Raw genomic sequence first — 21,607 nt, 5'->3', positions numbered from 1 at the left:
TAGCTCTATCCTCAATCTCACTGAGGACTGAACTGACCCAACCATCCAACCACCCAGACAGGGGATGGGGGATGATTCGATCTATCACCTTCGTGAATAGGCTAGTATAGAACCAGCGTTCAAGGGATGCAACCGGCCCCTGACTTTGTGCCCACTCAAACCCGTTGCATCCAGCCTCTAGGTCAACATTGCTAAAGCATGATAGCCAATTTCTCAATGGCGGCCATTATCCGGGTGCCGTCAGGGTGGAAAACCCATTTCCAGAAACTGCCAGTTTTATTAATGGGCAAATGTAGCAACGTCATCAGACTCTCAGCGAGGTTAACGGTGAGCTGGGAAGTTAATGGTGCAGTGGCACAAATCAGTCACTAACTTGTGGCAATTTACAATTCATGGGGGATCTCTCCATTGCCACATGTCGCTGACTGGTTTTCACATTAATAAAGGTGTGCCTCATTCACAGCCCATTATTATCAGTAAGTTCGAGGCTGTGATGTTCTCAGTGATTGTAGAGGAAATAAGGCATGTCCGAGTCATTCAACACCAGTTTCGACCGCCTGGTCACACCTCCGAAGATGTCCTAACAGCCATATCTGCAGATATTGAAAGCCCCTCTGACATGTCATGAAGGAGGCAGATGTTGAGCTGTGCTGTTTTTTACAAGGAGATCAGCAAATAATCAGCAGCATTAAGCTGACACAGCCAGTGATTGCAATGCTCAGTGGAAAAATCCAATCTGTACAACTATAGGAAGCACAGAAGGAGGCCATTCAGCCCATCGTCTCTGCTCTGAACAAAAAAAGGGAAAAAACTAGCCGCTCAATTTAATCCCACTATTTAGCACCACGTCCATAGCCTCTCAGGCTACTTCAGGTGCCGATCCAGGTACGTTGTAAAGGAGTTGAGTGTTTCAGCCTGAACCACCCATTCACAAAGTGCATTCAGACACCCACCAGCTCTGTGTGAAAACGTTTTTCATCTAATTTATTTGAATCTAATCCTCCTCCCAATTGCCTTAAATCTATGTCCCCTGGTAACTGACCTTTCAAATGGTCTTTCTTGTTTACCTTATCTAGGCCCCTCATGATTTTGTACCCCTCAATGAGGTCTCTCTTTAGCCTCCTTTCTTTGAAGTAAAATAACCTGAACCTATCCAATAGCGGCGATTTTCAAGCCCTTTCTGCAATCTTCTTTCAGGATGATGTGGATGATGGCAGCATCGCGTCCGCCCCTCTGTCACTGACTGTTGTTTTGGAAAAGGTGATAAATAAAAAAATTTTAAAACAACGTTATTCCATTTTTTTTCAGCCAAAAGTGGTGGTAATAGGGAAAACTGAAAGGTTGTTATATTCCAGGGATGGTAAATTTGGAAGAAAGATGAGGACAATGTGAAAAGGTAAAAGAGAACAAAGATATTTAAAGAGACCTTGGGAGCAGTGTTGGGGGCTGGCTTTGTAACTTCCTGTAGTGCGCTCTGTGCTGGGCTAGGACTATGAAGAAGCAAAGTGAGCTTCCAGCCAACCTGGAAAATTATGTTTTTCCAGAACGCCAGGTTTTGTTTTCAACTTTTTTGATTTTCCGCAGCAGAGTGGTAGCCGCGAGAGAAAAGCCCTCCCCTACAGCAACAGTGGGTGTGCCTTGTCATAATATTATTTAAATGTTAATAGATGAAGTATCTATACGGGATTGTCACACAAAGGGGTGTTTATTTCAGAGTCTAACAAAGTAGACTAATTTTTATTGTGTAAATGTAATCTTGTATGTTTAATTATTTTCTTTTGTTAATAAATTTAATAAATTAATATTTCTAATCCCAAAATTAGTTACTGGAATTTGTGGCTCCTGACTTCAGTACATGTCTTCTCCGAGTAAAATTCAAAAATAAAATAGTTGTGGTAGCTTGCTAAGTTTCCCTTTGGGATTTGGTTTGAATGGCACCTACAACCTCACCCTCACAACCTAAAACGATGTACAGGGTAGGTGAATTGGCCACGCCAAATTGCCCCCTAATTGGAAACAAAGAATCGACTACTCTAAATTTAAAAACAAAGTAATTCTGCTAGCTCTCCAGCCATCAATTTTAATCTGAGAGGTTCAAACCAACCTCATGCTGCTGAATGAACTGCAGCTCACATCTGCAGTCTCTCCTCAGGGTGACATGGATGATGGCAGCATTCACTCCATCCGCCCCTCCATCAGTCATCATTGCATATGATGAAAACACAATGTCAGTGGAGTGTCCAGCCATGGCGCTGGAGACAGGAGGGCTTGTAGAGGCTCCACTGGCCAGAGGAAGATTGCCAAGGTAATCAAGACCCACAGGGCATTAGAGGCAGCAAGCTGCCTCCACCTCAACTGCTAGCGATTGGGAATCGCCGAGGCATAGCGCTCACAAACGGAACTTTAAGTCACTATGATCACCGTCACTACCCCTGGTATGCCCTGTCCGACCAACAGGACAGACCCAGCAGCGGTGGTGGTGGCACAGCGGAATACAGTCGTGAGGGAGTTGCCCTGGAAGTCCGCAACATTGACCCTGTACCCATTTAATTATTGTCGATAATCTTCCAACTTTAGCGTGTATCCGCCAAACAAGGTCATGCGAGATGACGCGATGATGTCACCCACCCAACATCACTGCCGGCAATTCCAGGGGTGATCAGGACCCGCTTCCTGAGTGTTAAATTCAGATCAACGTGTAAACAATGTGTTATTCACCAGGCTCACTCACCACCAACTACATCGTGGGAAATACACGACCCCATGCCACGGGGCGGTGAGCACACCTATCCTCACCTGGGAACGGAATCTTCCTCCCAGTTACTCAATCACAATCTCCTTACAGCCAGAGTCTTCTCTCTGAGAATTGAGAACCTTTTCTGATTGAAATCTGCCTCACAGCCTGTTTGTGGATCTGGTGAGTAGAGCTGAGGGTGTTCTTCCACTGCACATCCAGGAGCTCAGATCTCCTCATCCTGACAGAATTGTTGCTCAGAGCGACTAACAAGATTCGCATGAAGCAAACAAAAACAAAATGTTACTAAATCTCTGTTTCGTTAGAGAAATAATTTGTGAGCAGGAAAAAAAGTACTTGTTTTAATAATCGTATCCCTTTTATTGTCACAAGTAGGCTTGCATTAACCCCGCAATGAAGTTACTGTGAAAAGCCCCTAGTTTCCACATTCCGGCGCCTGCTCAGGTACACAGAGGGAGAATTCAGAATTCTCAGCTGTTACGGGAATTGAACCTACACTGCTGGCCTTGTTCTGCATCACATACCAGCTGTCTAGCCCACTGGGCTAAACCAGCCCTGCTTCCAGAGGGGTTCATGGGATTTTGATAACAATGGTAGGGGGTGCTGTACTAACTCACCCCACAATTAATTATAAAACTTAGCCTGGGTCAGTATTACCCATTGGTTCGGACATTTTAACACCTTGGTTTCAGAATTTAATTTTCTTTCAGAGAATTACTGTCATTCTTTTGCTGAATATAACTGGCAGACATTCAAGTTCCTTTGAGCAAGGATTTTGTGCAGCCTTATTGTGGTTTCACGACCCGGCTTCCTGTTCTCTTCTTCCTCATTTAAATTCCTTGTACAATTTATACGAGGCACTTATTCCAATGTGAGAAAGAAGGGCTGGGTGACTGACGACAAGAACTGACCTGATCTCGAACAAGACCATGCGGATTCTGATTCTTCTTATTTGTTCTCTGCCCGGTGAGTAACAGCAAGAGCTGAATATTCAGATAATCAGCGTTAGTTGAATTCTAGTCTACAGGCCGTACGGCAGAGATGTTTAAAATATTTGGAGACAGAAACGACACAAAAGGAGTTTTTGTGGCGCAGTGGGTAAAGCCTCTGTATCTCAGACAGAAGCTCCAGGTTCGAGTCCCACTCCTGCTCTCGATGGGAGTGGAAGGTGTGTGCTTACGGGGACAAACAGGTTGATTATCAACCTGCAAATCCTCCCAACACACGGCAGGCAGTCAGTAAGAGGGGGAGAGGTTCCCAGGCAGTCATGCTCGATGTGGAGTGGTGCCCCTCAAGGTTTCAGGCGAGTGACCAGTCCCAGCAAAAGTTAGCTGTTGAAAACAGACATACGTATTTGCTTTGTCTGCCTCGTGTCTCTCTAGATTTGGGAAGTCTCCTGGGTTTTAAGGCACAAAATCCTCAGCAAAAAGAAATGAATAATATTTGTGATGTATTGTTTCTCCTTGTGAATGTACAATCCCACCATGGATATATTTCCCAAATATTAAAACTGCAATATTCATTGTGAAAGGGGAATTAAGGACAAGTAAATTTTTAAAAATCTAGACAAGCAACATTTTAAAAATGAAAGCCATTTTTAGTTAGAATATCTTTGTAATATAATCCGATGTCCAATATATATTGAAGGCTGCTGTGGTAATAATCTCGCAATCCGAACACATGTCTCAAGCTTCTCATTATATCTGTTGTTTAAAGTACAGTTGATGAGATATGAGGCTCGATCAGTGACACTGTTCCTCACTGGAAGACGGTTGTCGATATTACTCTTCCCAAAAGTAAACCTTTTCCTTGGGCGACACGTTGGCGCAGTGGTTAGCACTGCTGCCTCATGCTGAGGACCCGGGTTCAATCCCGGCCCCGGGTCACTGTGTGTGTGGAGTTTGCATGTTCTCCCTGTGTCTGGATGGGTCTCATCCCCACAACCCAAAGATCTGTCGGGTAAGTGGATTGGCCACATTAAATTGCCCTCTAATTGGAAAAGAAAATTGGGTACTTTACAATTATTAAAACAAAACTTTTTCCTTTAATGTTTAATTGTAAGCAACAGGATTTTGATTATCACTCCTGCCAATTTTAATATTACCAGATTACGATGGAATGAGATTTTTGGTGGTATTGTCGCCTCTCCTCCATTTACAATGAATCTTTTTTCTAACAAGTAATGTTAAACTCCCAGACCAATCCACTCTCAGCCACAACTCTGTTAATTTTATTGCATCAAACCTCCCAGTTAAGAAATGTAAGGCCATCCATTTTGGTAGGAATAACAGCAAAATGGACTATTATTTAAATGGTAAAAAATTACAGCATGTTGCTGTGCAGAGGGACCTAGGTGTCTTTGTGCATGAATCGCAAAAAGTTGGTTTGCAGGTGCAGCAGGTAATTAAGAAGGCAAATGGAATTTTCTCCTTCATTGCTAGAGAGATGGAGTTCAAAAGCAGGGATGTTAGGTTGCAGCTGTATAGAGTCCTGGTGAGGCCACACCTGGAGTACTGTGTACAGTTTTGGTCTCCTTACCTGAGAAAGGATGTACTGGTACTGGAGGGTGTGCAGAGGAGATTCACTGGGTTGATTCCAGAGTTGAGAGGATTCGTTTATGAGGAGAGGTTGAGTAGACTGGGACTGTACTCATTGGAATTTAGAAGGATGAGGGGGGGTCTTAGAGAAACATATAAAATTATGACGGGAATAGATAGGACAGAAGTGGGGAGGTTGTTTCCACTGGCGGGTGAAAGCAGAACTAGGGGGCATAGCCTCAAAATAAGGGGAAGCAAATTTAGGACTGAGTGGAGGAGGAACCTCTTCACCCAAGGGGTCATGAATCTGTGGAATTCCCTGCCCAGTGAAGCAGTTGAGGCTACCTCGTTAAATGTTTTTAAGGCAAAGGTAGATAGATTTTTGAACAGTAAAGGAATAAAAGGTTATGGTGAGCGGGCGGGTGAGTGGAACTGAGTCCAGAAAAAACATTAGCCAAGATCTTATTAAATGGCGGAGCAGGCTCGAGGGGCCCAATGGTCTACTCCTGCTCCCAGTTCTTATGTTCTTATGCTCTTATGATGTTATTCTGTGAGAGTGTCTCAAAATTCCGAAGTGTAACTTGCAACACTCGTTCTCAGTGGTTTATATTTGTTTGGAAATATTGTGAGGAACAATCTACAATTGCCTCACACCTGTATGTCTTAAGATTTTGATATCATTCCCCGTTCTAGTCTGTCCACATAGAAATATTTACCTCCGCACCCAAAATCCTTAAACATACCAGCCATCCGCTGGTCACTCTGCCGCTGTACGATTGGGTGTGCACATTTATCCTTCCTATTGTTTGCTCATTACCTCCGTGCATAAATCCACCCCGCTTCTGTTCTCCCATTTCCGATTTCATATTTCCCCTTTTACGATTTATAACTCCAATCAGTTTTCCATTTAGCCCCAAACCTTGGATTGGCCCAGTTTCAAAGAAAGCAACTAACTCTCCTCATCTCTCTGATCCCCGCAACACTATCTTTTTTATTTTGAGGTGAAGCCTCCTTTGAACTTTCAATCATTCTCTCTCTTGCTTGATTGTTCTTTCTCGCTGGCACCTCCCCATTTTTGGTCTTTCTCAGACTTAAGAGTGTTGAAAGTAAGAACAAAGAACAAAGAACAAAGAAAAGTACTGCACAGGAACAGGCCCTTCGGCCCTCCAAGCCTGCGCCGACCATGCTGCCTGTCTAAACTAAAATCTTCTACACTTCCGGGGTCCATATCCCTCTATTCCCATCCTATTCATGTATTTGTCAAGATGCCCCTTAAATGTACTATCGTCCCTGCTTCCACCACCTCCTCCGGCAGCGAGTTCCAGGCACCCACTACCCTCTGTGTAAAAAACTTGCCTCGTACATCTCCTCTAAACCTTGCTCCTCGCACCGTAAACCAATGCATCCCAGTAATTGACCCCTCTACCCTGGTAAAAAGTCTCATTCTGTCTATGCTCCTCATAATTTTGTAGACCTCTATGAGGGGGGGCGCCCCTCAACCTCCTTCGTTCCAGTGAGAACAAACCAAGTTTATTCATCCTCCCCTCATAGCTAATGCCCTCCATACGAGGCAACGTCCTGGTAAATTTCTTCTGCACCCTTTCCAAAGCCTCCACATCCTTCTGGTAGTGTGCCGACCAGAATTGAACATCATACTCCAAGTGTGGCCTAACTAAGGTTCTATACAGCGGCAACATGACTTGCCAGTTTTTATACTTAATGCCCCGACCAATGAAGGCAAGAATGCCGTATGCCTTCTTGACTACCTTCTCCACCTGCGTTGCCCCTTTCAGTGACCTGTGGACCTGTACACCAAGAGCTCTCTGACTGTCAATACTCTTGAGGGTTCTACCATTCACTGTATATTTCCTACTTGTATTAGACTTTCCAAAATGCATTACCTCACATTTGTCCGGATTAAACTCCATCTGCCATCTTGCCGCCCAAGTCTCCAAACGATCTAAACCCTGCTGTATCCTCTGACAGTCCTCGTCGCTATCCACAATTCCACCCACCTTTGTGTCGTCCGCAAACTTACTAATCAGACCAGTTACATTTTCCTCCAAATCATTTATATATACTACGAACAGCAAAGGTCCCAGCACTGATCCCTTGTTGGTCATTGTCGATAATCCTAATTCCAATGTATCTGCTAATTCCATCAATTTATCTTCAGGTACACTTTTCAAATTTGCTAAATTTATATTGTCTACTTCCAAAGAAGCCTGGCAGAGAGCGAGGCCCATCTCTGCAGTCTCCTTATGTTAACTAACATGTGTTGCTCATTCTCGTTACATTTAAAAAGTCACAAAACCCCTACACCCAAAAGGAATTGTGTGATGCACTGTCAATTACTACACGGACGAGAGTAGAGAATAATCGAGGCTTTATTGAACAGAGATGTGTGGCCTCCTGGAGCTTCTTCCAGAATGGCTGCAGCTCGGTGTGCACACACATTTATACACCGCCTACTGGGCGGAGCCAGCAGGCAGGGATTTACCCCTGTACCTCTAGTAGAGGAGCCTTAACGTACTACATCTAATATACAGTTACTACATCTAATGTACAGTTAGTGGTGACTACCACATTGTGCTTTGTAAAATTCCAGATGAGCCCCCAATTTTATTTCGAACCTTGCTGATGTTGTCTGTGAGAGTGTCAAAACCCCATTGGATAGCTTGAGACATTGGTTCTTATTGGTGTGTGTTTATTTGGAAATATTGTAAGAAGCACTATACAACCCACTGAGGAACCAATCTGGTTGTTTTGTGAACAATTAATAAAGAATGTGTATTAAAGTTAAAGAAAAGGAAGAAAAAAACACATGACAAAAGGCACTTATACACGATGACACTTAAATACACTATTAACTAAAAACACAGTGGTATCTGAAATTACTTCTGGTTCCCAAAATATGCCCACATTTCCTGAGCTCACTGGGACACCCCCTTTCCCAAGCAACATCCAATTTTAGTAAATCTTTGGGTCGAATCCAGCTAATAGTTGCCAGACAATACCGCTTAACTGGTCAAGTTTGTTAAACGTCTCTTCCTAGTTCAGCGAAGGCACAAAACTGTGACTTTTGGAGGGGAATACCTGCAATCTGATGTGCCTCAAAATGCTGGATGGAAAAGGTCTCCATGGCTCAGAACGTAGATGGAACTGGCCTGTCTGACTGTTGGTTGGAGAACTAGCCTCCTTCCCCAATGAGGGTGCTCGCAGTTATGCTGTTCAGTCTATTTGATATTTCCCTCAGTGGGTTCAACTGTTTAAATCTCTCAAATTCCTTGGGCTAGATTCTCCGCAGCCCGGCGCCGAACGCGATTTCGGCGACGGAGCACAAAATCGGGACTGGCGCCAGTTTCGCAATTCCCCGCCCCCTGAAAATCTGTGTACTCCCCGTCGAGTATCCACCGCCTCAGGCCATTGCCTGAGGCCCACCCGGCGATTCTCCGTCCCCGACCAACCGAATTCCCGATGGCGTGGACCTCTCATGGTCCCACCGTCCGGGATCCTCACATGGCGGCTACAGACTCAGTACGGGGGCCGCCACAGTCGGGGAAGGGCCGATCGGAGGGCAGTGGGGGGGGGGGGGGCTTCATTCGGGACTGGGGGCCCGTGAGCGGCGATGCGGGGCACTACTTTGCCCGTCCAGGTCCGCGGGCTGAGTCCGCCATGGAGCACGGCGCAGCCACTGGAGGCCGCCGCATTGCGCGTGTGAGGCCTCTGACCCGGAGGTGTGGGGGTCCGTATCAGCAGCTGGATCTGTGAGCTCCACGACAGCTGCCTGTTAGCCCCCTGCAAGACCGTGAATCTGTGGCCTTTTGATGCCAGCTTTCTTGGCGTAAAAGAACAGTTTTCCCGTTGGTGCGGGGACATAGTCCCAAAAATGGAAAACCCAACCCCTAGTCTTTAGACGTTATCACGTGTATAGTCCCACTGATCTCTGGTCAACAATATTTCTGATAATGCTATTTTCACCTCAATGTCTCTAGACTCCGGTTAATCTTGTTACTGGGCAAATTACATCTCATTATTCCTTTAGATGCCTGTTAGTCATGTTACATAGAATTCCTACAGTGCAGAAGGATGCTATTTGGCTCATCGGGTCTGTACTGACCCTCCGAAAGAGAACCCCACACTAGGCCCAATGCCTCACCCCATCCCTTGTAACCTCACACTAAGGGACGATTTAGCGTGGCCAATCCACCTAAACTGCGTATCTTTGGACAGTGAGAGGAAACCGGAGCACCCGGAGGAAACCCACGCAGACACGGGGAGAAAGTGCAAACTCCACACAGTCACCCGAGGCCGGAATTGAACCCGGGTTCTTGGCGCTGCGAGGCAGCAGTGCTAACCACTTATCGGTTCCGCTATTTTCATCGCAAGCTCACTGTTAATCTTGTTACCTTCCCACGCTCCTAACACTCCCCATAATATTTTGTGCCTCTCGCTTATCTTTTTGTTGAGGAGTGCTTCATGTCCTGATGGACAGGCAACTGAAGTATGTTTCTGTCTGTTTTGCAATCTTCCTCTGTTCAGTACTTCCTCTTTCTGATCTGATCTCATTTCCTCTCCAATTTCACCTTTACTATTTCCAGCGCCCTTTTTCCTTTTCTGCTCTTCTCCCAAGTCCTTTAATTATTTTGAAGCTTGATCCTGTGATTTGCTGTAAACTTCTTCTGCACAGCTTGGGTTCCTCTCCCAAAAAGGGTGGGACAGCTGGAACAATGATGAGTGGGAGCTGGGAGAGATCTCAACAAAGTTGTAGCAAAACCTAAGAAACAAGTGACAGATGGCCCAGTGGGGGAGGGGGAGGGAGGGTTTTTTGCGTAGAAGCAAAGAAATGTTTGGGACATTAAAAAAAGATGGAGGAGAAAGTTCACCTTCTAAAGCTTGGGGAACTCAATGTTGAGCTTTAAGGGCTGTAGGTGCCGAATCGGAAGACGAGGTTCTGGTCCGCCAGTTTGCATTGGATTTCACTGGGTCATTTCAGAAGGCCAAGCATGGACATGTGGGCATGAGAGCAAACTGCTGAGTTAAAATTGCTCATCGGAAACAATGAAAGGGTGAGTGTGTTAGATATTAAAGCGTAGCTGTGAGAGATTGCAACAAAATGTAGTAACGTTAAGACCAAAGGACGGGTGGCCTGGTGTGGGAGGGGAGGGGGGCTTACATTGAGGCAATACATGTTTGGAATATTATTTAAAAAGGTGTTGAGGATGGAGGAGAAAAGTTAAAACCTAAAGCTGCTGAATTCAAGATTGAGTCCCGAGGGCTATAACGTGCCTAATCATAAGATAAGTTGTTGCTCCACCAGCTTACGTTGGGCTTCACCAGAGCATTGCACCAGGACAAATACTGATGTGTGTGCATGAGAGCCAGGTGCTGAGTTACAATGGCAAGCGACAGGAAGGTTAGCGTCATGCTTGCAGGCTGAGCGAAGATCTCCCAATGTAGAGGAGACGGCTTTGGGGGAAGCGACCAAATTGTAGGAAGTGCAAGTGAAATGCTGCTTAACCTGAAAGTGAGCATTTGCATCATTGAAGGGTGAGGAGCGAGGAGACAAGAGGCAGGGGAGGAGTGGACCAGTGTGCCACAAAGGGAGCGGTCCCTACAGATTGCTGACAGAGTGGGTGAGTGGGGGGGGGGGGGGGGATGTGTTTCGTGGCGGCAGCATTCCGGAGTTGGAGGAGATGGCGGAGGAATGATCCTGTCAATACAGAGGCTACTGGGGGAGAAAGTGAGGACAAGGGGGACCGCATCATGGTTCTGGGAGGGAGGGAAAGGGCTGAGGATAAATGTGCGGGAGATGGGTCAGGCTGGTTTGGGGGGGAAATGCGATTAATGAGAAAGGCAGACATGTTAGAGGCACCACTTCCAAAGTTGGCGTCATCAGAACAGATGCGATGGAGGTGGAGAAACTGGGAGAGTGGGATTGAATCCTCACAGGAAGCAGGGTGTGAGAGGCTGTAGTCGAGGCAGCTGTGGGAGTCGGTGGCTTGCAATGAATATCGGTGGTCAGCCTATCATCGGAAAATGAGACAGAAAGGTCAAGGGTGGGGAGGGAAGTGACGGAGGAGGACCATGAAAAGTGAGAGAAGGATGGAAATTGGGAGCAAAATGAATATATTTTTCCAGGTCCAGCTGAGAGCATGAAGCAGCGCCAATGCAGTCACCAATGTAGCGGAAAAGGAGTTGTGGGAGCAGGCCTGAGTAGGACTGGAACAAGAGTATTCCACATAACCCACAGAAAGACAGACATAACTGGAACCCATAGCTACAGCTCTTATTTGCAGGAAGTTAGACAAGTTAAAGGAGAAATGCTTGAGTGACAGAACAAGTTCAGCTACACGGAGGGGAGTGGTGGTGGGCGGGGTTTGTCCAGGCCACTGCTCAAGGAAAAAGTGATGAACCCTCAGACCCACCTGGTGGGGATGGAAGTGTAGAGGGATTGGACATCCATTGTGAAGAGGAGGTGGTTGGGGCCAGGGAACTGAAAATTGTTGATGTGACGTAGTGAATCAGATGAGTCACGAATGCAGGTGGGAAGTAGCTGGACAAGGGGAGTGAGGATGGAATCAGGATTGGGAGAAATGAGTTCCGTCGGGCAGGAAGAGGGTGATATGATGGGTCTACCAGGGCAGACCTGTTTGTGGATTTTGGGAAGGAGGTACAAGCGGGCTCCGCAGGATTGGTCGACTATGAGATTGGAAGCTATGGGGAGAAGATCTCCAGAGATGACGAGGTCAGTGACCATCCTGGAAACAATGGCTTGATGTTTGGTGGTGGGATCATGATCCGGGGGAAGGGCGGAGGAAGTGTCTGAGTTTCAGATTCCAGTATCCATGGTAATTTGCTATTTTATTCGACTGCGAATCAGGTTTGTCAATTTGGTTTGTAAAACTCTTGATGATGTCACTGAATGGCACACTGGAGTTGAACCCCACAATACGAGGCAGAACCCTAATTTCCAGGTTCCCCATGCTCTCCCAGTAAGTCAAGAGAATACCCCAAATATTTCAAAAGTAAATCATTGGCTGTGAAATGCTTTGGGACACACTGAGGCTGTGAAAAGTGTCTATATAAATGCTTACTTCCATTACAAACTAGGTGGAATTTAACTCATTAAAGTGTATCTGTTTGAATTAAGCAATTATTTCCTGATCAATTTCTGAAATGTTGTCTCCTCAGTTTCAGGTGCATTGTGGGCAGAAAGGAAAGTGCGAGGAATTGTGGGAAGAGCGATCACAATACATTGTCACTATGATGCAGGATACAAGTCATATATTAAATATTGGTGTCACGGCGCGACGCGCCAGTGTAAAGTTTTAGCACAAACAAATTGGCAAAATGGAAGATTTTCAATCACTGATAACAAGTCACAAACAACATTTGTTGTTACTGTGGACGATCTTCGCCCAGCAGATGCAGGATGGTACAGCTGTGGAATTGAAAGAAATGGTCTCGATCTAATGTTTTCTGTGGAGATTCAAACATCTTACGGTACATTTCTCAGTTTTATTTTATTGTTCTCGATTGAAATGTCTGATAATTGTTCTCTCTGGAAGGAAACACGGCTCCGATATCCCGAGACTCTGCAGCGGGTGGGAGGGGAGGGTGTTGACTTGATTGGGGGCCAGCGGCACACCACGAAATGCACAGGTAGCCAAAGGGGCTGCCAGGACGGTGACAGGATATTTAAAAGGCCCACCTCATGCCTTGGGACTTTGTCCCAGCTACAATCTAAGCACAAAGGCGCCCCCCCCCCCCCCCGCCCTCACCCCGCCCCCCCCCCCCCATTCCATAGAATCCCTGCATTTAGCCCATCAAGTCTGCACCGGCCCTCTGAAAGATCACCCTACATAGGATGACTCCCCCATCCTAACCCCGTAACCCCATCTAACCTGCATATCTTTGCACACTAAAGGGCAATTTAGCGTGGCCAATCCACCTAACCTGCACATCTTTGGACTGTGGGAGGAAACCAGAGCACCCGGAGGAAACCCACGCAGACACGGGGAGAAGGTGCAAACTCCACACTGTCACCCGAGGCTGGAATTAAACTTTGGTCTTTGGTGCTAACCACTGTGCCACAGTGCCGCCCCATTTTATTCGTCACCCCTCACAGTCCACAAAGGGGGTGGGTGCTGGGAAGAGCTTGGCATGGGGGCGCGTAAAGGGGCAGAGATGGTGTGAGGGGAGGAAGGGCAGCGCTTGACATGCGGGCATGAATGTTCGTGGGTGAGGGTAATGGGGCATTGGGTTCATGACGGGATTGGGGGTGGTGGGAGACTGTGACTTGGCAGAAGGGGATGAGGAGAACCTTTTTAACTAAGTATCACTTGAAACTTAATGAAAATCCAGCTCATTTTATTCAGGGGCAGACCTGCAGATCAGGATCAAAACCATTGTTATTTTCATGGGGTCCTCTTAAGGATTTTCTCAAGGGTCATTTGAAGGGTTCACATGTTGATTTTCAGGCACTCTTTTAATTCTCATTAACTTTTTTATTAGGTGATGCTATTGTAATATTGCATTCTGTATTGATGTTATTTTTTAGGGTTTCTTTCCTGCTTGTGTGTGCGTGTTCCTGTAATTAAATCTTTTGACTTTAAATCTAAAGAAAAGATGATATTACGAATTGATTACAGATAAATCTCCCGTACTCCATGTCCACACTGAGAATTCAAATACTTGGCACATGGTAACTCAATAGGCATGAATCTCAATTGTGTCGCCCCCTCGGCAGTGAGAAGGGAGGAGGTTGACGTGCAGATGTTGTATCTCCTGATCCTGAATGGGAAGTTGCCTTCCTGTATTTTTCTGAAATTAAACATGCTGGGCAGGATTCACCGTTTCAGTGTTGACGCAGGGACAGTCGGTGGACGTCGACAATTGGCACCGCTCCCCGAACAATTCTGCAATAGTTAATGGACGAGCACCGGCACCACGTAGAACACAATCGATTCCAATGAGAAACGGTGTTGGATACGCCGGAGTCGGGATTGACACTCGGGAGGCTGACAAGCTGCAGCCGCGTTTCAGCACTCCGCTCCCCACACACACTCATCCCAGCCAACAAGGTGGCAGCTCAGAGAGCGCCACCCTGGTTTGCATATGCGGAGTTGGAGGCCTTACTAGATGCAGTGGAGGAGAGGTGGGTAACCCTGTACCCTGGGGTGGGAAGGAGGTTGCCAACCGCTGCCATACACCGGTGCTGGGTGCAGGTGGTAGGCGCCGTGGGCCCACGCCAGGGGCGGACAACAGTGCCGCAAAGATCTGCACGACCTCCTCAGAGCGGTCAGGTTGAATTGGCAGCACTGTGCCCCTGGCACTAACCCCCGTCCCACACACCCATAACTCCCCCCCCCCCCCACCCTGCACCCTGTGCTAGCACCCATACCGGCTACCATACACACCCCCTGTGCTTCATGCATCCAGCTGTGCAACACTGTGCGTCTACTGTCCCTCCCCCCCACTCCAAGGAGAAGGTGGCCCACATCCGCCGGGAGAGGGAACAAATGGAGGGGGGCCGTCGAACCTGCGGCCCCTCACCGCAGCGGGCACTGGTCCTGGTTGGTGGACCCGCAGAGAGGGCAATCGCCAAGGCGGAGGTCGTCATTGAGTGAGTAAGTGAGACCTTGCTAAGATGCAGTTCCTCATGGCATGTGTGTCACCACCACCTCCACCACCCCCGCGCACCCCCCCCCCCCCCCCCCCCCCCACCAGAGACACATCTGTCTCCAACACCCTCCAGCGACCCCAGAGACACTCACCTCGGGTTGGACGTAGTAGTGAAGAGGCTCCGAGGACACTCTCTGATGCTCACCGCACATGTGCTGCGGTACATCAGAGGGGGAGGTAGGAACCCCCAAGGGGACAGGCAGCTGGAGGGCGGCCCAGGGTGACCTCACGGACTAGCTGCCGTACAGATGTGTTTTGGGCTTCTGGAAAGGCGGTCCCATCGATAGTGGAGACGCAGTCACAGAGTCAGGGACTTCGCGAAGGGGACTCAGTAACCAGGAGCAGGAGGCAGTGCTGACCATGTGCGTTACCCTGGCCAGCTCTGCACGGGTGGTGTCCACGGTGCAGGCCTTGGGTGAAGGTATTGGCCATGTGTCTAGATGTTCAAGGCCTGGGGCACTCTGAGCGGGAGGTGGCTGAGGCCCAGGACAGGGCCAGCTGGACATTGCAGCAGCGCTTCAGAGCATGACCCAGTCACAGCGGGTCCTGGCTGAGGGCGTCGGCGACATTGCCCGGTTGCTGGTTGACCTGAGCCAGGTACAGGGGGAGGTGGCACAGTCACTGGCTGATATGGCACAGACCCAGAAGGTGGTGGCACAGTTACAGGGTGATGTGGGACAGTCCCAGAGGGCGGTGTTCCACACCCTGTGTTCCATGACCATGAATATCGAGACCCTGGTTGAGACGAGAGAGGGTCGCCAGGACTGGCAGGTGGCGGGGGAGCCTCAGGATTTAGCCCCGCTTGCACCCCCATACCATGGAGTAGCCCGGGGGGCCAATGGACACCCCGAGGAAGGAGGATACGATGGGGCCCATGCCAGTGACTCCCGGAGGGGAGATGCTGGAACACCATAGCGCCTCGGACTACCCCCCCCCCCCCTCCTGTCCCTGACGCGTCTGATGGGCAGCAGGCAGAATGAGGCGGCACCACACCACCTGGGACACCCGAGCAGCATCCAGGCCCGTCGCTCTGAAGATGGGCGCCAAAGGGGTCCCAGTTGATAGGGCGAGAATTGCAGCAGGCCCCCCCCACACCTGATGTACCACGTGGGGATCCACATAGGCGTAGCTTTAAAGCCCGCATGCCAGAAAGGTAGACACCAGTTAGGTTGGCATGGGTGCAGAGCACAGTATAGAGTTAGGGCCTAGGGCACAAACTTGTGTATATATTTTCACCGTTTCACAATAAACACCTGTTCACAACATTTCAGCCAGCCTCGGTGCTCTGTCAGATGGATCTGAGGGATGTGCTGGGCTAAGCTGGCATCAGAGGGGGTATCACTGCTGGTACACACGGGGCCTGAGACAGTGCCTTCTTCCCACCACCTCCGCCTCGGCCTGTTGGGTGACCGACTCCCCTTCCTCACCGGCTGTCTCCTGTTCCTCTGAGGCCGGCTCCACTGCTGCTGGGTCCTCCTCGAGCAGCTCCAGCTCCTACAGCCTCAGTGTATCCCCCAGGGATGCGGCGACTAGCTTGACGGCCACCATTCCTGGTTGGATTCCAAAGTCCATTGTCGGTAGGAGGTGAAAGGTACACATGTTAGCATGGTGCATACTCCCGTGCCCAACCAGGTCCCCCAGGCTGTATGGTGACCCAGGTCCGCACTGAAACCACACGTGAAACACGGCGTCGGTAATTCCTCCCGATGGAGCTGAAGCATGGCGGATGCCCTGGCGGATACCGGATCAGGCCTGCTAATGACCCTGTCCAGGACATGGTGCGTGGCATCTTCTCCTTCCCCCATGAGTCAGGAAGGCAGGTCAAATCAATGCAGTCAACTAGCCGCAGTCCTCACCCTTAGGGAGATGTGGGGGTGGGGGGGGGGTTGATATGGCCGACTAAGGCTCCCAAGGATCGAGGCACTTCAGTAAGGTGAAGTTAAGAGGTACAACTGTGGAGAATTGACCATTAGGGGAGGGAGTGGGGCTCATTGGAAGTGCATCCAGATGGAGGGATGTGTCTGGGCGGATGCCCCAGATCCTGAGAGGGCAGAGGGCCAGGGCCTTGTCAGGACTCCTCATTGCTCACTTCAACGCTTTCTTCCTTTCCGATTTTGATTCAGGAGAATCATGGAGCCAGTCGAACGGGCAGCCCTTTAGATTGCTGTTGACCAGCAGCATCGACGTTGACGTTGATGTTGACGTGCCGCTGCTGGCAGCCAGGACTAATGTCCTGCAGCGGAGGGGGAGGCAGGGCCTGCTGATCTACTGAGAGCAGGGCCACATGTGGCAGGGTCTCGGAGGAGACACTACCAGCCATGGGTCTATCGCCTCAGAACTTCCTACCTCCAAATGTCAGAGGTCCAGTGCTGGAGAAGACTGCATCTGTCCTGGGGGACGGTGGACCACCTGTACCAGGTGATGCAAGAGTTGGCACCACGTGGACTGGGAGGTCACCCATTGACCGTTGCCCTGAAAGTCACTGCCGCTCTGAACGTTTGCGTCAGTGGCTCATTTGAGGGCTGCACGGGTGATCTGTGCATCTCCCAGTCTGCCGCACGTAAGGAGATAAGGGAGGTGATGGATGCGCTATTTGCGAGGATTCACCAGTGCATCAAGTTTGCTCGGGACCAGGCGAGCCTGGACAACAGAGCCATCGGCTTCACCCGCAAAGCTGGCCTGCTCCACATGCAGGATGTCATAGACTGCACCCACGTGATTCTGCATTCCCTACGGTAAGAAGTCTTACAACACGAGGTTAAAGTCCAACAGGTTTGTTTCAAATCACTAGCTTTCGGAGCACTGCTCCTTCCTCAGGTGAATGAAGAGGTATGTTCCAGAAACACATATATAGACAAATTCAAAGATGCCAGACAATGCTTTGAATGCGAACATTTGCAGGTAATTAAGTCTTTACAGATCCAGAGATGGGGTAACCCCAGGTTAAAGAGGTGTGAATTATCTCAAGCCAGGACAGTTGGTAGGATTTCGCAGGCCAGATGGTGGGGGATGAATGTAATGTGACATGAATCCCAGGTCACGGTTGAGGCCGTACTCATGTGTGCGGAACTTGGCTATAAGTTGCTGCTCGGCGATTCTGCGTTGTCGCGCGTCCTGAAGGCCGCCTTGGAGAACGCTTACCCGGAGATCAGAGGCTGAATGCCCTTGATTGTTGAAGTGTTCCCCGGCTGGAAGGGAACCTTCCTGCCTGGTGATTGTCGCACGATGTCCGTTCATTCGTTGTCGCAGCGTCTGCATGGTCTCGCCAATGTACCACGCTTCGGGACATCCTTTCCTGCAGCGTATGAGGTCGACAACGTTGGCCAAGTCGCACGAGTATGTACCGTGTACCTGGTGGGTGGTGTTCTCACGTGAAATGGTGGTATCCATGTCGATGATCTGGCATGTCTTGCAGAGATTGCCATGGCAGGGTTGTGTGGTGTCGTGGTCGCTGTTCCCTATGGTGGCATAGGGCAAGAATCGCCAACCACAAGGGATTTCACTCACTCAATGTCTAGATCGTGTCTGACTGTGCTATACACATTATGCAGGTGTGTGCCCAATTCCCAGGGAGTATCCATGACAACTACATTTTGGGGCGCTCACAGATCCCAGCCATTTTCGAGGCAGAGCAATGGCTGGAGGGATGGCTCCTCAGGGACAATGTGTACCCACTCATGAGGTGGCCTGACTCCAGTGCGTGTGTCCCACACACCCTCTGAGATTCACTGCACTCACTCCCACAAAGGGCACAGGGCCAGGGCCACCCTCATTGGCTCTCGGTTTGGGGGCGACAGGGACCAGGGTGTCAAAACCTCTCCCACCCAGGGGCTCTTACACCTTCTCACTACTGCGGTGCCTGCGGGAGCTATGACAAAGAGTCATCCAGACTCGAAGCGTTAGCTCCCTTCTCTCTGCACAGGTGCTGTATTTTCTGTTTCTGTGGCATTTTTCCTGTGCCGGAGATCGGACCCGGAGGTGCCATGTGGGGTGTGGGGTGGGGAGCTCAAGGACCCCCTTGTAGGTGAGTTGGGGGGAGGGGGGGGAAGGGGGTCGAGAGGTCGGGGCATCACTCTTCGAAGTGCAGGAAATGCGACTGAGTGCAGCCTCGGGTGGGGGGGGTGCGTTCCCCACTGGGCGACCAAAAAAAACGCAGCTTCTCAGATTCTCGCAACCAATTCAGCCACAGATAATTTAAGCTCACTGCCAACTACTTAATGAGTCATTGTTAGTCACGCTTCCCATGTTGACACATCCTCGGTATTATTATTGTTGTCCTGATCTGGAGACCTGATATAAAGACGGACATGGCAACGCAGGCCTCCAGGAGGATAGGCAGATATGGGGCTGGGATTTTAACAATTACTGTGTTGGGATCAGAAGCGGTGGGCGCACAATTTGGTGCTGTCCGTCTTCATGCCAATTCGCTATTGCAGCCCATCTCCGAAACATTTTGAGAGTCGCTGGATTGCCGTCAAGTGTTGGACAGTCAATATGGCAAAGAAATTCCCCAGTGGTTCCTACACCAAGTGGAACCTTCAGTGGGAAATGCAGATTGCCCCTTCAGGGTCATGGTCAGGCGGCTGGGGGATTTTCAAGGATAAAATAAAACAACACGGGCTTACCCCTCGCTGCCTCCTTACTCAGACCGGCAGCCCCCACCTCAGCCACTGAGGCCTTGCAGCATCTGGAGCCTGCCCACAGGCTCTGACTGGACGGTGAGCCCAGTTCTTGGCCTTGAACTTGTTGAAGCATTGAAAATTGCGCTGGGTGTTCCTGAAGTTTGACGCGCGATGTCAGGACTCAGAACTTTTGCCAATGTCCAATTCCCAAGCCCTGATTACACATCCAACCTCCCACAGTGAGGAACATGTCAGATTCTGACATGGGCAACTCTGGCTGGAATGCTGAAGGGCAAAACATTGGAGAGTATTTAATTTTTAGATCCTCAGTCAGTACCTGAATGTTTGTTTCTTTCCCACAGAATCCGTGTCTGTTCCTGTGTTGAAATTTTTATCACCGCTAAATGTCTCATGTTCCGGGGGCTCAGTGACCGTCTCCTGTGAGTCTGTCTGGGGATCCCTCCCCATTCAGTACACATGGAATGAAAAGACCCCGTCTGGAGATTCAAAGATCTCCGACACCAAGGAACTGGATCTCCGTTGTCAATCCCTCAAACAGCAACAGCATCAATATTACTGCACAGCCTCAAATAATCAGGGGGAACAATCCAGTGAAATGGTGAATGTTTCGGTGATCAACTCTTCAGAGCAGAGCTGCAGTTATGTGATACTATTTGGAAACAGTGGTAAGTATAACTGTAAACGAACCATTCAGTGATTGAGTTTTTCGAAACTGGATGCTAGTTAACTTCCTTCAGTCAATCTGAGACACTGCCACTGACAAAATTCACTCTGTTTGGCTCCTGTAACATTCTGAACAAGACATTAAAAACAGAAAATGCTGGAAGAAAGGTAGAAATGTCTTAATTTACATTGTCAGAGAGGCAGGTGGAGGAGGTGGGGCAGACTAGAAGGTCAGGGATAGGTCGGAGTAAAGGAGAGATTGAATAGGATGTTGTGGACATCAGACAAAGGGGGTGTTAATGGTGCCATGACTGAGAGTGCGAATGGTGGTAAAACGTGGTAAAACGTAAGGGAACAGAATGTGCTCAGAGGGGAACTTCTTTTTTTTTAAATATATTTATTAAAGTTTTTTAACACAATTTTTCTCCCTTACAAACAATAACCCCCTCACCCCTCGTAACAAAAAAAACCGAGAAATCGCGCAGAGCAAGATATATATACATGGCAAAATGATATATTTACACAGCTTTGTACACTGGCCCTCACCCGTACGTGCCAGTTTCCCCAACCCTTCATGTTATCTCTTGCTCATCCACCCTCCCAGGCAGTCCCCCCTTCCCCCCCCCTCCCCCCCCCCCCCTCCCAGGACGTCCCCTCCACCCCCCCCCCCCAAGGTTGCTGCTGCTGCTGACCGACCTTCCTCTAATGCTCCGCGAGATAGTCTAGGAACGGTTGCCATCGCCTGTAGAACCCCTGCGCAGACCCTCTCAAGGCGAACTTAATCCTCTCCAACTTTATGAACCCAGCCATATCATTTATCCAGGCCTCCAGGCTGGGGGGCTTCGCCTCCTTCCACATTAGCAAGATCCTTCGCCAGGCTACTAGGGACGCAAAGGCCAGAATGCCGGCCTCTTTCGCCTCCTGCACTCCCGGTTCGTCCACTACTCCAAATATTGCTAGCCCCCAGCTTGGCTTGACCCGGACTTTCACCACCTGAGATATTGCTCCCACCACTCCTCTCCAGAACCCCTCCAGTGCCGGGCATGACCAAAACATATGGACATGGTTCGCCGGGCTCCCTGAGCACCTTCCACATCTGTCCTCTACCCCAAAGAACCTACTCAACCTCGTCCCCGTCAAGTGCGCTCTGTGGACCACCTTAAATTGTATCAGACTGAGCCTGGCACATGAGGAGGAGGAATTAACCCTACCCAGGGCATCAGCCCACAAACCTTCCTCGATCTCCTCCCCCAGCTCCTCCTCCCATTTACCCTTCAACTCTTCTACCAGCGCTTCCCCCTCTTCTTTCAACTCCTGGTGTA

The 21,607-nt window shown here is 49.2% G+C and overlaps 1 protein-coding gene across 1 annotated transcript in view; it reads left to right on the top strand.

Moving 5' to 3' along the window:
- LOC140394559 (Fc receptor-like protein 5) overlaps window positions 1-21,607 on the top strand; it is a 136,352-nt gene that overhangs the window by 101,174 nt on the left and 13,571 nt on the right. Inside the window, exon 10 of the mRNA XM_072481918.1 lies at window positions 19,964-20,287. Within this exon, the coding sequence (XP_072338019.1) occupies window positions 19,964-20,287 (324 nt within the window). The remainder of the gene's footprint in view (window positions 1-19,963; window positions 20,288-21,607) is intronic.

The sequence above is a fragment of the Scyliorhinus torazame genome, chromosome 17 (assembly GCF_047496885.1).
Source record: "Scyliorhinus torazame isolate Kashiwa2021f chromosome 17, sScyTor2.1, whole genome shotgun sequence".
NCBI lineage: Eukaryota > Metazoa > Chordata > Chondrichthyes > Carcharhiniformes > Scyliorhinidae > Scyliorhinus > Scyliorhinus torazame.
The sequence above is the reverse complement of the archived record's forward strand: the minus strand, read 5'-3'. Positions and strand labels throughout refer to the sequence as shown.